Raw genomic sequence first — 16,920 nt, forward strand, 5'->3', positions numbered from 1 at the left:
CAAGAGAGAAGATCTTTACAGCAGAAATAAACATGTTTACAGCCTGGTACAAAAAGTGTTTTGGTCTCTACAGCTAATTCTTCCTTGATGAAACTGTTTATATAACTGACCTGTTCACATCGTATTAAGACCTACAGTAAATCTATGCATAATTGAGGGCGTGGTCATTTTGAGTGACAGGTGGGTGAGAGTATGTTTGCCACAAACCAGCATGCGCGAAGTCTCGGCTAGAGAAGCAGAAACACATCTGTGAGCTAATGTGTTAAAGCTGATGTCAACAGGTGAGCTAGTAACATTAGCTTAGGAGTGAGCTGCCAGTGTCGAGTAACAGTACTGACAAGTTTACTGCTGATACTGGTGCTACTGGTGATACTGGTGCTCTAATGGTGGTGCCAAGAATCAGTAAGTCTACTGGTTGCTTATGTTCATATAACTGATGTGAGTTGTAGCTCACACACACGCACGCACACACACACACACATGCACACACGCACACACACACACTTATAGATGGTTTTATGTGACCTGCTGCTTGATTGCTTTTTTCGCTGCTTGTGTTTGGACGATTGGGCACCTGTGTGTGTGTGTGTGTGTGTGTGTGTGTGTGTGTGTGTGTGTGTGTGTGTGTGTGTGTGTGTGTGTGTGTGTGTGTTGTGTGTGTGCTAAGAACATTTTCTCAGCTGTCTCTTTGCTGACCTTCTCTCATCAGTCTTGATTGACTCAGCCAATCAAGACTACACATCGCCTCTGGCTCACACACACACACACACACACACACACACACACACACACAAGCACACACCCACACACACACACACACACACACCACACACACACAGCGAGACGCCCACATTGATTGACCCGGTCGATAAAAACACAATATGGAGCTCAGTGGGAATCAATCAACAACAAGAAGGCCCACAGTCGGAGGTGTTTCACCCTATCAGTTACCTGTGTGTGTGTGTGTGTGTGTGTGTGTGTGTGTGTGTGTGTGTGTGTGTGTGTGTGTGTGTGTGTGTGTGTGGTGTTTGTGTGTGTGGTGTGTGTGTGTGTGTGTGTGTGTGTGTGTGTGTGTGTGTGTGTGTGTGTGTGTGTGTGTGTGTGTGTGTGTGTGTGTGTGTGCGTGTGTGCGTGCGCAAAAAGGAGAGAGAAAGAATGTGGATAGTTGCTGCTACATATTATGTGTATGAACAAAAGAGTCTGGCACTGAATTTAAATTGTCTGTATTAACATGGAAGCAACAGCTCTACTGGATAGCACTGACATCACACACACACAGAAAGAGAGAGAGAGAGAGAGAGAGAGACCTCAGCAAGCTGTGGGCTGTTTCAGGACATTAGTTTCAAAGGGAGACAGGAGGAAACTGTGAGTCTGGCTGCATCCAGAGAGAAGGACCCTCTAACTCCTACAAACCCGCCTCACTCACATATTGTGTCTTGTTGCTGTTGTGTTTCGCCTCTTGACGTGTGTGAACGCTCAATAACAGAGATCAGATCAGATCATGAAAGAAAAAGAAACAGATGCTGACAGAGTGAAACAACTTGAATCTGTCTTTCTGACACTAAAACACAAAAATAATCAAACTCCATCAGAGCCAATCAGAGGCCGCTGATGTCACTCATCTGTCCAATAGGACAAATAGTAAAAAACAGGCTGACATCAGTCCTAGTCTTGTTCCACTGAGTGAATAAAAAACCACCGATGACACAATGATGTGATGAAGAACGCTGATTAAGCTCCGATCAACTGCAGTTTTGTCCATCAGTAGAAGCTGAAAGAGAAAATTTTACACACCCATTATGGAGTGAAGTGAATTTCCACCTCTGAATGTGTTTAATGCTTTTTCCCTTCGCTCCCATTATCTGCATCTGGATAATATAGAGACTAAATGGAAGCTTTTAAACCGAAAGTAGAAGTCTGCTACAGGCATGTAGGGGATTACACACACACACACACACACACACACAAGCAGAAATTATGTAAATGTTTTTGAGCTGTTAACACAGTGTGATAATGACAGTAATGGTATTAAATGTCCTGCAATCTCACACCTTACACCCCCATGACCACGATCATATTTGTTATTACCATCATGATGTATTAACATTATGAGCACAGCGGCAACAAGACTGAAATAGAAAGTGGTACTGATTGTTGGTTCCAGGAGCCGGTACCATTTCGGATCCAGTTACAATTTGGAAAAATACCCGGGTTCATTAAACTCCACGGTGGATGATTCTTATCGCATCATTTATCCGCTTTCTTTTTAGTCTCTGTTGCCTCTCCGTCACCACAGACATCAGCAAATAAAAAGATTGATGACGCTAACCGACAGGGTGGACCAACTTCGGAAATACGGTACAGGATACAAATGTGATAAAATGCTTTTGCACCTCATCGCTCTACTGCAGAACTCCATCATAGTCAGGAAACTGCACGACTCTGACGCAGATCGATAAAACCAACACCTTAAGGCTGAAATCTGCTGGTGATAAACTTTAATTGTCTCTGATGACTGGTCTTTTGTGGCAGGTTATACCAGCCAATGGGAGAAGGACAGTTTAGTTCTTACTTTAAACCAGAAGACTTTGCACAGATGGAGACTGAAGTTGTGTTGTGGGGTCGGGTCTCTTGATTGACAGGTAACGCAGCCTGCTAGACGTTGCTTCTTCTCATCCCTCCACAGCATCACACTGACTTCCTGAAGTCAAATCTTTCAGTTTGAGTTTGTGTCTTCTGGTTGAGATTTGTGTGCTTGAGGTGCTCTTTTAAAAAACGTCTGCCACTCAGAAATGGAAAGGAAGGCGTGCAAACATCTGGCCCAGAGGCAGCTCGCTGTAAAACGAGAGAATAAACACACAAACGCGCTGGCAACAACGCCAAAGGAAGCGACCATTAAAAGGTGGAGTGAACAGTCCATTAACGCCACTGAGGGAGCGTTTAGCGGTGCCTCCCTTCCCATCACCATTATCATCATCATCATCATCATTACCACCACATCAGGGCTTAATGTGGTGCTTAATTGCACTAACTGGAGTGGCACAAACCGTCCTCCAGTGGGAACATGAAGGATTCCCACCAAGACTTACTGGGCCCAGTGAGGTCAGCTCTAACTTTCAAACAGCCTCTGAACAGCAGAGGACTCGTGTTCCTGGAGGTTTTTATTCTTTGTCCTTCAGTGTGAGGACATCTGTTTGCTGCAGTAATTACACACCTGACCATCACCTGTAGGAGGAGCTCTGCCTGGGATCAGATGTCCTTCTCAAGGTTTCCTCCCTTTCTTTCCCCCCTAATGAGGATGTAGGGAGATGTTTCCTTGATCCGTGCGCATGCTTCATTGAATTGTCTGGTAATGTGAAGACCTGTGAGCTTAATAAACCTGACTGGCAGCATCTGCGGTGCCGAAGTATCCTTGGGCCAGAGACTGGAGCTGTGTCCAACTTCCATAACGCACACGTCCGTACTGAGCACATTTAACATTTGTAGTTTGTTCACATTGAATTTTGGAAACTGAAACACTTGATTTGTTTTGTGCTGTTGATGGACACTATTGTCCCACAATGCAATGAGACAGTGCAGTTTAATTGGCGTTGGCATTGACATTCAAGAGTACACATATCCTCTCCTGTTGGTATAATTTACTGCATTTTTAAACTAACCACAAAAACCACACATTATGAATAACCTGGCACATTTACAGTATGTGTGCATTTAATGTCCAACGTTTAATGTAGAATGGAATTTGGATGCAACAACTGAATCACGTACTCTCCAACTGCATTTGAACACACCATAGCTGTGTTTCAATTCAGGGGCCACATCCCTTGGATGCTGCATTTAAAGACCGATTGCATCACAGCGGCACAACAAGGCTGCCCCATTTCGAAGGCCCCTTTGTTTCCCAGGCAACAGGTGGATCCCCAGGGCCCAAACTATCCTGAGATTCATTGCGCGCCACTGATGAATCACTTTTCAGACAGAAAATATGGCAGACTGGGGAAATAAAACAGTGGCCGAGGATAAATAGGAAATCCTCCTTAGACCAGACCGTCTCATTTCAGTTCGGCCTTCGCGTCTACAACGGCTGCGAAGGCCATGCCTTCGTAAACCACGTCCTTCGAAGGATGCCTCCCCTGAGCTGAGACACAGCTCATGTCTGTGATGGATAAAATTAGGTAATTTATAAATCTTGGCCATCACGGCCTGTTGTGGACATGTCTTTGATATGTTGAGCGCTCTGTGAAACAACCTACAGAGACGGCCTGTAAGAAACAGTTTTACAAAACACAGTTACATTATTGTGTATCTGTATTTCCTGAAGTCAAAGTCTGGAAAAAGGCGTCACTCCAGAGGTGAAAACAGATGTTCTCTGTTGATCTTTTGTGTGTTAATTTATTTAAAGTCAGTTAGCTGACATTCACTCCTTGAGTGCAGATACACATTTTTCACACTGTGTCTGACTTACTTGGTATACAGTATATGTGGCTGCAGTGGCACTAACAGGCTTCTGCAAGGAAGATTTCCCTCTTTCCACCATTCCTGTGGACTTCAGCTGCTGGAAAATGTTAATATGGGCAAACACCGGCGGACTGGAACGGACAGACTGAGATACTTGTCAGTCGTGGAGACCAGTGGGTGTCAGGAGAGCATCTTTCATAGTAACTTTTCTGTGACCAAATCATCCCTCGAGTTACTAATTATCCTGGAGCAAAGTCATAATGAAGATGATATATGAAACTTTTTATTATTGTGACATGCATTCCCTACACCATAAATTCATTTTCAGACTGCAGTGCATATATATTCAGATGATGGCGGCAATAAGAGCTCACTAGATAAAGAAAACCTCACATGATATGAATAATCAAACCTTCAGAGTAAGAGATCTGTCCAAACTGTTAACTTGTTGTATGAGCGATAGAAAAGAAAATGAGGCTCAATTTCCATTAATCCAAAACACCATGGCTCACACACATCACAGTCAGAAGGAGAACACCAAAACTCAACTGTGTGTAAATTTCTTTAGCTTCCTGTGGCCATGTTTTTGGTTTAACATGTGGTGTAGCAGTGTCGACAACATCCGTCAGCTGTTGGCCGTTATAGCAGACAAACAGTAGAACGCCACATTCAGAAACTACCAAACTGAGGGAGGGAGACCCGCCCACACCGTTTGATTGACAGGCGATCTGTGGGAGATGGAGTGCAGGCACACACAGGTGAGGAGCACCTGGAGACTGAATCCAAATATAAAAAACAACAGTGTAGCGAGGAGGTGAAGAGCAGCACCTGCTGCAGAGAAACGGCTTCATTCTCATTCAATACACACACACACACACACACACACACCTGTGTGCGTTGTCTGACCTTTAAAGTGACAGGGATAGTGTGTGTTACCAGCATTTTTGGTGGCAGAGCGAAAAAGTCAAACTTGACAAGGTCTCTCCTTTTTCTTCACTCACCACACTCTCTCTCTCACACTCTCTCTCTTTTAATCCATGTATATCATTTTTCTCTCTCTCTCCTCCATCTTTCTCTCATTTCTTTTCTCTCTCGCCCTCCTCGTCGCTTGCCCGCTCCGTCTCTCTCTCTGCTCACACAGTCTCTGTCACTGGTGTCTGGTTTCATGTGAATACCAATGGATCCTGTGGAGAACGAGTGGGCGAGAGAGCAGTGGAGAGCTTGTGAGAGAGAGAGAGCATGCTAATAGGGTCGAAGTTTCTGGAGCTTGACTTCAGTGTTGTCAGCGTCTGCCTCGGCCTTAAAGCCACAGTTCACTCTGAACACAACGTGTTACACACACGCGTGTGTCGAGATTTGATTGTGTGTGATTTTGGTGTGGGCCTCGGTTTAGTAATTTTACTACATCCCCTGTGTAGTGAAACAGGAAGTAACACCTGCATGGTCTGAGCAGCTGAACAGAAACACACTCAGTGATGACAGAGAGACGAGCTGTTTTCATCCGTTCAGGTCTAAAAACCGCCGGAGTTTTATGCGGTCCAGCTTAAGTGTTAAGTGTTTTTCACACTTAAGACCAATGGGGTCACACTGGCGCAACTAGGCTGTAACATTTTCAGAGTTCCTTCAAATGTGTCAGAGAAATACGTCCTTCTTTTCCTCCTCCTCCACCTGTTGGAGTCATCGTGGCCCAACCTATCCCAAGATTCATTGCGCGCCAATAATGAAAGCAAACAACACCGACAGAGAGCCCGAGGATTACACTTTTAAATGTAAGCGTTGGGTTTCAGTTCAGTTCGACAGCTAAACAGTACATCTGTTAAAACCAAGGGCCTTACCACCCAAAGAAAATTACATAATGTCAAGGTAACAGTAGCTGAGCTTTGCGACGCAATGGTAAAGGCAGGCACAACTGGTGACGCAAAGCGAAAATCTTCTATGGGCCAGACCATCTCATTTGGGTTCGGCCTTCTGTCACAGTAACTGAGCGCCATCGTTCGCTGATGTCAGGATGAAAGGACCTGGATCAGGCTGACCTGTGTCCTTTCAGCGGCGCTGGGTTGGGGAAGCTGGATTCTGCGTCCTCTGGTGTGTCCCATCAGACAATGACAGTTCACAGATTGGTTGTCATTTGACATCCAGATTTAGGGACAGTCATAACACCTAATTGATCACCTGATCGATCAATGATCAGATATGTTTTTGCACAAAACGAGGACATTTGACCCATAATTTACACTGAACGTGTATCAGGAGAGGATCTTTTTAATGTCCAGTATGAACATGAGCAATGATTCAAGACAGACTTGAAAAGCTGTGAAGGTTGGGTCCAAGTGGGTTTGGTTTGGATCCATGGATTTGGATGATATCACATGATTTTCATCTGCATCGTTTGAGCACCATAAAAACTATTCGTCCTTGTTTGCGTGAAAGTTGAGCTTCATTCTTGATCTTGACAAATCAATCTCCACTCAAGGTCCTTTCTGGAGGTTCTGGAGCTTTCGATAAGCATGGCATGAACTTCATCATTAGATGACGTTTCACTCTGTTTTGTTTCAGGGTTATAATAATTGGGTACTCACATCACAGCAACACAAAACCAGAAACAACAAAACGACGAGAGCAGGTTTCATTTTGGCAGATGTGCTGAATAGGCTGCATCTTTCCAGCTGCAGCTTTAATATTCCTCAACCATTCATTTATAATGTCGTCCATTCATTTGGAAATCGATCGGTATGACATCACTGAAGCTATCTTTTGGCTTCTGTCTGAATCCTGTGACAATGGTTCAGTAGTTTGATTGATTTAATTAGATTTCTGCAGACAGGAAGAAGTCCTGTATCGATTCCAGTTTAATCAAACAAAGAAGAGAGAGGAGAGGAGGAAAATGAGAACGAGAGACAGAGAGATGGAGGGAAGTACAAAGACATGTAAGGCTGACAGATGAAAGAGGAGGAAGATGAAGGTTGAGAAAGCACTGAAGGAAAGGCAGAGAGGGAGTTTAAGAAGTGTAAGTTTTAGACTGACAGGAAACAGAAAACAGTGACAGAAAAGTGAGAAACGGTTTCACCCAGAAGATTTCATCCTCCTTCCCAGAAACTTTTACAGTTCATAGAGAGAGAGAGAAACTTTCAGACTGACAGAGGAGAGAAGGAAACAAACAGAGAGAGAGAGAGGGAGAGAGAGAGAGAGAGAGAGAAAGAGAGAGAGAGAGAGGGCAGAGGAGGAAACATTTCCATGTCGGGCTGTAATTAGCATAATATTTTTCTCTGTGTGTCTCCATCATCCTATTTATAACTGTCAGAGTGAAGGACAGAGATGAAAGAGTGGAAATAACGAACATGAAATTGTCTCTGTTAAACACGGGTGTGTGTGTGTGTGTGTGTGTGTGTGTGTGTGTGTGTGTGTGTGTGTGTGTGTGTGTGTGTGTGTGTGTGTGTGTGAGAGAGTGTGTGTGAGAGAAAGAGAGAGAGAGAGTTAATCCTGACTGGACGTGTAATGACTGCTTGCTCTATTTCAACAGTATTTTGCATAAAAGACAAATTTGTTCCATAGTGTCTTGTATCAAAGCGAAGCCTCAGAGGCCTCGAGGCGACGCTGGCTTTGAGGTTAGAGATGGTTGCCAGTTCGAGTCCCGGACCAGCAGCGAGCGGGGAATAAAACCCCCGGACAGCCAATAGCACAGGGCATGAAATTAGCTTTTTGTTTCTGGGGGTATTTTTGGCCCTTTGATCAGGATTTCGGGACACGCCGCTCCTTCTGAGCAATTTAACTGAACTATGAAATAATAACGGGGAGCCCCCAGGTCCTTAAAGTGATTTTCTTACCAAATATTCATCCCTTAGCATCGAAAACTCAACTGCTTTAAGCTTAAAGATGGGTGCTGACAGTAGGTAGTTCAGATTCAAGTAGTGACCAGTTTTCACAGCTGAAGGAAAGTGTGTAAATGTCCAGAAGAAACTTGACAACCCACCATCCAACCTCAATTGCACTTCAGTATGTTTCAAACGATCTACAAAGCTGAAATAATATTTTTGGTAAATTTGGACAATATATTAAACCGGACATTCAGTTGTAGTTGGTCAAGCTTTACTTGTCTGGTAATTTTTTTAAAACTTTTTTGGCTGTATTAACTGATTTTTGGCCCCTGGGGTCCAACAGAAGAAGCTGTAAATACCAAGTACCTGTAGCTAACAGGTGCACACACAGCTACTTATATCCACATCCAGAGCGACATGACAATTCATGTGTTTGTGTCACCTGATTAATCTTAAGTCCAGTATTACCTCTTTTAGCTCTGTGTTTGGTCTCCACCAGCTCCACCAGGGAAATATCTGGCTCTTTAGCTGCTACTTCTGTACTATAAAAAGTTGTGTGTAGAGCTGCAGAGACATAACAGTTTTCTTTGGGTACGTCACTACGAGTGACATCTTTCACATCTAAAGGGCCAGGGTTATACTGGTAAAAAAGGACGTTTGAAAGAAGCAGCAACAGTAGCTGCTGCATTCCCAGAATATTAGGGAACATTTCCCTCCACCTGTCAGCAGTCTGAAACCATTCAGAATCTATTGGACAATGTGTAAAATGCTGCGTGAGTGTCAGCAGGTAAATCAGCCTGTCAGTCTAGGGTCTGTGCGGCTGCCAGGTCAGAGTGTGTTGCTGTGAATGTGAAGCAGGACAGCAGTAATGAAAAACGCTCCAGTGGTGCTCAATCAAGCCTGCAGGATAAAACAGAGGTTAACACAAACAACAGCGACCTGAAAGTCACAGTTTTCATCTGTTAAAGTGTTCAATCACAGGGACGAGCTGCAGCGATGACTCAGCACTGACTGCAGATTCGAGTGCTGTCAGAAAAACACACAACTGTGAGTTCAGCAAATAGAAATGATACAAATGCAGAACTAAAAACAACTGGATGAGTTGGAGTTATGTACAACTGAGGCAGTTTGAACAGTGTACAGCAGCAGTTTCTCTAACAGCCCCAAGATTTTTGCTCCTACGAAAAGTATGGAGTATATTGGGAAAATTTTAGTTTCTTCCGTTAAAAAATGAGACAATGCAATTTTTCGTGCATTTACAATTATTGTTTATTAAGAAGTATCAAGGCTTACAGGGGAGAGGGTTCTGGCTTCAGTAAGTTAATGGGAAGATGCACAAAATGAATACAAAAATAATTTTCAACTTCAGCTATGGAACTGCGACCTAAGTGCTAATATGCAAACATTCATTCATTCATTCATTTTCTACCGCTTATCCTCTAGTAGGGTCGCGGGGGGGGCTGGAGCCTATCCCAGCATCCTTTCAGGCGAGAGGCGGGGTACACCCTGGACAGGTCGCCAGTCCATCCCAGGGCAAACACACAGAGACAGACAACCATCCACTCTCACAGTCACACCTATGGTCACTTTAGAGTATTCAATCAGCCTAGTCCCCATTTGCATGTCTTTGGACTGTGGGAGGAAGCCGGAGTACCCGGAGAGAACCCACACAGGCACGGGGAGAACATGCAAACTCCACACAGAAAGACCCCGTGTCCGAGCCGGGACTCGAACCCGGAACCTTCTTGCTGTGAGGCGACAGCGCTAACCTATGCAAAGATATTAAATTACATGTATACATAAATTAAATGGTTAAAAACATAATATAAATATATTAGCAAAATAAAAACATAAAATGTACCAAAAATATAGATATGTACATACATTACATAAATGAGACATTGAAAATATTTACCAAAATAAATGTAATGTACTAGAAATTACAAACACATAATGCACAAAGTAAATGCAATATGTTAAAAACATATATAAATGTAAAATTATACATACAACACACAAAAAATTCACACAAAATATAGTGAAAACATCTCAAAAATAATTAAAAAAACATGTTAAAAACATCTACAATATACAGAATTAATGCATAAATATATATTTAAAAAAACATACTACAATACATTATTAAAAATATAAGCTGAACTACATATATGTATATACTTTACATAAAATACATAAAAACATATGTACAGTATATAGAATTAATGTTTTATCTACAGTATATATTTAATGTATGTCAGCTTATTTTCAATAATGTTTTACTTTTCATATTTTTATTTTATTTAGATATGTTTTTTCTGAACGTATTTATATATTAAAATCACACCACAATGTATTGATATAATGCATATTTTTAAAAACATGTTACAATACATAGATAAAAATATAACAAGTAAAACATTATCAAAATAATTGCTGAAATACATGCACTGTATTTCAGCATTCATTGCTCTGTATATAAAATACATATAAAATGTATCAACAATATATATAGTTAATGCATGAATGTATTTTTAAAAACATGCATGTATTGAAATACATACATAAAAGTATGATGAATAAAACATAAAAATATATATTCTGAAATACATGAAATATGCATTAAAACATATCTACAATGTATAAAACACGAGCATAAAGTCACATTTTCAACAAAGGTACATAAAAAGTACTTAATATATCTGCGAACATGAATTAAATAAATGTATGCATTTATGCAAAATACATTTAATATGAAAAAAATCATATGTTAATGTGAACCGCTTTACTGTTTTTTTAGTCATCAGGGTGCATTCAACTGTTTCAATCCAGAGGTGGAGCGACTTTTACACCTCAGACCAACAACCAGTTCTTATTTTCAAAAATCTGGATGCACAAAAGCAGCATTTGTGTATCAAATTATTGATTGCAGCAGTATTGATCTGTCTATTTTTCCTGAGCTGTGTGTGTGTGTGTGTGATTGTTGAGCTGCTGTTGGACGCACTGATGATGAGTCATTGTATCTGAGAGGCTTTGATGTTGTTTCTGGACCTGATGAGGTGAACGCTGCCAAACAATAAACTCTCTTTCATCTCTTCTCTCCTCCATCCATCCCTCCTTTCTCCTCCTCCTGTTCTCATCCCTCCATCCTTTTGTCAGCCCCCCTGCCCCCCACCCCACGCCTCCCCTTCCTCCTCTTCTCTCTCTCAAAACCAATCATAGTTTCTTCTCCTTCCTTTCTTCTCCTCCTCTCTTCTCAGATCTCACCTCCTCCGTCTCCTCCCCATCACCTTCCTCTCTCCTTCATCATCCTGTTTCCTCACCTGTGAACCACTTCTTTCTCATTAAGTCCAATCCTCGTCTCTGTCTCTTCCTTCCCTTCTTCCTCCTCCTCACCTTCCTCTCACCTCTTCTCCCTGTTTTTCCTCCTTCTCTCCTCCTCCACTCCTTCTTCTCCTTCCCTTAAGCTAAAGACAAACAACAAATATGATTGATACTGCCATCAGTAAATTTCATGTCCATGTTTTCTCTTTTAACTAATCATTATTAATGTGTATTAGAATAGTTTAATAGGTTTAGGTTATTATACTCAATATATTATTTAATTCATTATTTATTAGATATTCATTGACATTTTTCATTGATTATATTTTGGGAAGTGACCTCTGATATGATTCTAATTTGAGTTTTCAAAAGTCCAAAAGTCTGAGTCCACTTTCTCATTGATGTGAAATATACATGTATATATTGCAGCCTTATTGCAAATTTAAAAAAAAAAAAAAATTTGTACCTCGTCTATCTGCACTTAATACCACATGATGACAAAGTGAAAACTGCTAATTTATGAAAGAGGAAAAACAAACTGTGGAGATGGAAGACACTTGAGGACAAATATGTAGACGTAGGCCTATGTGATCACATGACATCTGCCACTTGAAAAGGTGAAATAACCCTTTTCTTTTTCTTCCAGGTGTTCGTCGTCTTCCAGAGATGGACCAGCGTGCCGGGGCGAACGTCCACTACACCCTGCTGATCGCCTGCGTGCTAGTGGCTTTCTTCCTGGGCGCAATCCTGTCGGGCTTCCTGGTGTCGTGTTACTGCAGCCGCAGCGCCGCTCACCGGGCGAGAAGGCTGGGAAAAGACCCCGAGGCGTCGCTGCCTCACGCTCTGTCGCTGCGATCCCTCGCCAAGCTCAACGGACTGCTGGACGGGCAGCCCAAGGTGGGACAGGGACGGTGGATAAACTGGTCTCTGATGGGTTCATGGAGAGGCTGAAAATACAGGCTGGACTAAATTTATATTTTTTTTTTATTTTTACAGACAATTAAAAATTAATAGATATCCACAACAAACATCTTTCAGCAACCATGTCTTCATCTTGCATTGATTCTTTGCAGGTTGTTACCTACAAATCACCTGCAGTTTGCAGTAGACTAACAGTTCCTAAATGCTCTTTAATTCATTTACTTTCCTATGAAAGTGACTTTGGATAGATAAACAGATATAAAGGTAAATTGTACCATTAGAGCAGCACATAAAACTCAACAAATGAGGAAGTTAGAAACAAAATACAGTCACAAAAATACAAATTATCAAGAGAATAGAAAGTAAAAGTAGGACCTTCATCTGTTATAATAATGTGCGTGTTCTTTATTGAACAGGGCAGAACAGGAATATCAGCAGATAAAAGACTGCAAACATAATAAAGAAACAGCAGCTACAGATAAATAGGCTACTATAAAATGATATTTGAATAGATATAGAAGAAAAACATAAAATGTACTTCAGTGTCTTCCAGTTTCAAAGCAGTGATATATGTGATTGATCTGTGTAGAGGATGTTTATCTAACAAACAAAGAAGTTTCGGTTAGTCATCAATTGTTCTGTTGTTGGTATGAGCAACAAAACTTTTTCTAACTGTGTCACAAAAGCAACAGAAACTAACAAAGAAACATCTGCCCCACATTGTTTTTGCATGTGGCAGCAGTTAAACAAGTCTTATATTAATTCTACCACATTTCGATTTACAAAATAAGGAGAAAGAAATATATTTTTATATTCATAAAGGTCATTCTTACTTTTCATTTTTTACTTTTTTGGCAGCACTGAATGTTACATGAACTTTTCAAATGTGATTTTTATGATATATAAAATAATGAAAAAAAAAATAGTGACTATTAAGTAATTCTTACATGATGACTTTTTTGGAACACATTCCTTTTTATTAAGTACAATTTTATTTAAGATCTAAAATTGCCACTAATATTATACTATATAGATTACTGATTCATAAACCTGTTTTATTAATATAAAATGTGTAGCTTGTTCCAGATAAGATGGTAGAAGATAAGATCAGTGTGCCGTCTTGTTATGTGTCATTAAATGTATAGATTCATTCTGGTTGATGCAGCGGAAGCTGCACATTCCACAGTAAGAAAACAAACACATAGCATCTGTTTTACACACAGTTGCAGCAGGTTTAGCAGCTTTTACTACCGAGAGGCAGTGACATAATCAGCTGAATTTTGAGCAGCAGTGTTAATATTCATCCTCACCCCCCCTCCTCACCCCAGGTGGAGACATAATAAGGTAATAGCTTCACTTCAGCCTTTTATTCAGTCATCACAATTCACTGTTTCATTATGAACTCCAAGTGTCCTTGAGTAGGAAACTGAATCTCTGAGCTTCCTGTTGACCCCTGACCTTTCCGCTGAAATGTATATTTGTGAGTCCCTCGTTGCACTGTGTGGAACATGATAACTGAAATCAGTGAAGATGTCTTTCCTCACTTCTCAGTTCATTTAGTTCTTTTAAGAAAAGACAATAACAAATCATATGTCCAGTATTTACTCCTTCTCTTCTATCCTGAGTGTATCATCAGCTCTCTGATTCCTCTTCTTCTCTTGTCCTACTCCAGGAAGACAAACTGGACGTGTCCACTCCAAAGATGTACAGCTCCTTTATCCCCAACGGCAGAGCCGAGCCTCATCTCCACACCCCCGGACATCAGGGCCTGCCGCTGGGAGACCCTGACCTCAGCCTCTCCCAGGTATGACAGCTGATCGTGGTGGGCAGCCTGGTTTGTGTCATGATCAAATACTGTTAATATTTCACCCTGTAAAAAAATCAATATGTTTCTATATCAGAGACTAAATGATTTCTCTTCTTGTCTTTCTTTCTGAGAGATAAGAAGATGAAGACGTCATGTCTGTGTTAAGGACTCGGGACATGGTTAGCCTAGCTTAGCATAAAAACCGAAAGCAAGGGGAACCTGCATGTTGTACGTGTATCTTTCAACTTTGGACAGAGCCGGGCTTGGTGTTTCCCACTGCTTTCAGTCTTTGTGCTAAGCTAAAACTAACCACACAAACATTAACTCAGGAAGAAAATGAATTGATGTTGAACTGTTCCTTGATAGTCGATACAGACTGAGGAGGAGTTTAGTTTGAAGGGTGTAGCTAGCAATTAGCTAGCTAGCCAATAGTCTGACCTACTCAAGGCAACACTGTGAAAGGAATATGAGGTCTGACAATGAAAGTAAAAGACGTTATTTATCTGTTCTGTTAATTACTGAAATGATTAGTCGGTATATTGAGTGACAGAAAATGTATCCATGTACCCTGCTTAATTAGTACCAACATCTTGCATGTGAGGGTTTGTTGTTTTTCCCTGTTTGTACATTAGGAGATGTTGTGTCAAGCTCTTATTTAGTGCCATCATCTGAAGTTGATAAATGAATCACAATGATCAAAGGGGATTGTATATGTATACTAACTGAAACAATGTGCAGCTTTCCTCGTGGGTAAAAGATCATTCATGTTTCCTGTAACACTTCTATTCTGAGCACGAAATGTTGGCGATGACTACTTCTTTAAACTGACATCATGAAAACCATGGGTCTAACCTCTGTTTAGTCCCTGTCACAGGGTGATGGAGAGCTGTCCGGCCTGCCCACACCTGACTCCACCCCGGAATTGCCCATCAAGAACATGAAGGCCCTGCGACACCATCAGTACGAGAAGAACCAGAACTGCAACAATGCCAAGGACAGCAACCCGAAATCTGGGCCCAGCTGTTCTGGATCCAGTCTGGGTTTCATGGCCGTCGTTGGGAACTCTTTGACCCAGCAGGTGTTTCCCTACTCTCATCACCAGGGCAACAGTCTGAGCAACGGAGCGGCCCATGGAGCGGGGGCTTCTTCGACTTCGCTGCACCTCCCCGAGGAGAGGAAGATCTCGAATGACGAGCGAGCAGCAGCAGCAGTAGGTGGAGGCGCAGGAGGCGGGGGAGTACCCCATCATCACCACTCCCAGCAGTCTCTCCCCCAGACGGTGGTGGATGTGTCGGCGCTGGACGAGCTGCTCAAACACATCCACGAGGTCAGCGCGTCGGGAACTGGAGGCATCAAGGTTCTCACTTCCACCTCCTCGTCTGCACTGTTTCCCGGGCCATCCTCGTCCGCCTCTGGAGGGCATCATCATCATCACCATCATCATCACAGCCACCACAGCCAGACGCGCACCCACCACTACAACCACAGCCATCACCACAGCAACCACCACAACAACAACAGCAGCAGCAGTGGTGGCGCCGGCGGAGGTGGTCACCATCACCAGCAGCAAATCCCCGAGACTGAATCGGCTTCGTACTACAGCACCTCCACACTGCCGAGGGACGGCCTCCCCAAACGTCTGGACCCACCTCCTCAAAGCTCCACCTCATCCTTCGCCACCTCCTCTTCTTCCTCCTCCTCATCCTCCAACAATCCCACCTCCTCCACCTCCATCCCTTCCTCCTCCTCTTCCTCCTCCTCGACTCCGCTCCAGCAGCAGGTGATTCCAGAGAGACCCGGAGGAAGCAGTGTCTCTGTGACACGCCACCACTCCCAGCGCCACTCCCTAATAAAGATGGGCAGCGGGGGTGGTGCCGTGCCTCGCCATCACAGCTTCAACCAACGGGGGCCTCAGCATGCACACTTTCTAGCCAGGATGAACACCAATAGCAGCAGCAACGGACCCCCAGGTGCGAATGGGGAAGCTAATGCAAACGCCAGTACCAACGGTGAGAGTCAGCGGCCGTCGATCGCCAGTGCCTGCCTGACACGGCAGCACAGTTACAGCGAAGGGCCACATGTGCAGCGGGCGGCAATCGTCCGGAGAACAGCTTCGCTCAAACCCCAAGTCCCGCCAAAACCCTTGTTCCTGCCAAACACAGCAACATCACCGGTAGCAGAGGCAGGAAAGTACAACTACTGAGACAATGGGAGGAGGTGACGCCACTGCACCGTGGCTGCTGCAGTCCTCACTGAGTGAAGCACCCCAATATGTCTGCAGGGCCTGTGAGAAATGACAAAATGAGAGCATTGATGGGACGGAAAGACATGGAAGAGACCTCAGAACTTTTTTGTCCCCATCACTCCTCATTATGACCCTTCAGTTGTGGTTATTTTCCCGCCGCTGAGAGGACGACGGATGCCGCCCCCCCCACCCCCCCTGAGTCACGACCGCTGCATTGTAGCTGCTCCGCTCACAGAGCGCAGCCCTGAACGGAGCCGCACGGACTGACACTCCGAGGATCGACAAATAAACAGGATCTCTGACTCATTTCTTCGGGCGGTCAAGGCCGCTCGTGGCGACTTTCCCTTCACCAC

General features: G+C 43.1%; 1 protein-coding gene across 1 annotated transcript in view; it reads left to right on the top strand.

Moving 5' to 3' along the window:
• LOC111223149 (semaphorin-6D-like) overlaps window positions 1-16,637 on the top strand; it is a 77,030-nt gene extending 60,393 nt beyond the window's left edge. The window contains exons 18-21 of the mRNA XM_022747176.1: window positions 12,259-12,491; window positions 14,188-14,319; window positions 15,185-15,997; window positions 16,097-16,637. Of these exons, the coding sequence (XP_022602897.1) occupies window positions 12,259-12,491; window positions 14,188-14,319; window positions 15,185-15,997; window positions 16,097-16,525 (1,607 nt within the window). The 3' untranslated portion in view covers window positions 16,526-16,637. The remainder of the gene's footprint in view (window positions 1-12,258; window positions 12,492-14,187; window positions 14,320-15,184; window positions 15,998-16,096) is intronic.
• Window positions 16,638-16,920: the final 283 nt, after the last annotated feature.

Source organism: Seriola dumerili, unplaced genomic scaffold, assembly GCF_002260705.1.
Source record: "Seriola dumerili isolate Sdu_G_001 unplaced genomic scaffold, Sdu_1.0 BDQW01000110.1, whole genome shotgun sequence".
Taxonomy (NCBI): Eukaryota; Metazoa; Chordata; class Actinopteri; order Carangiformes; family Carangidae; genus Seriola; species Seriola dumerili.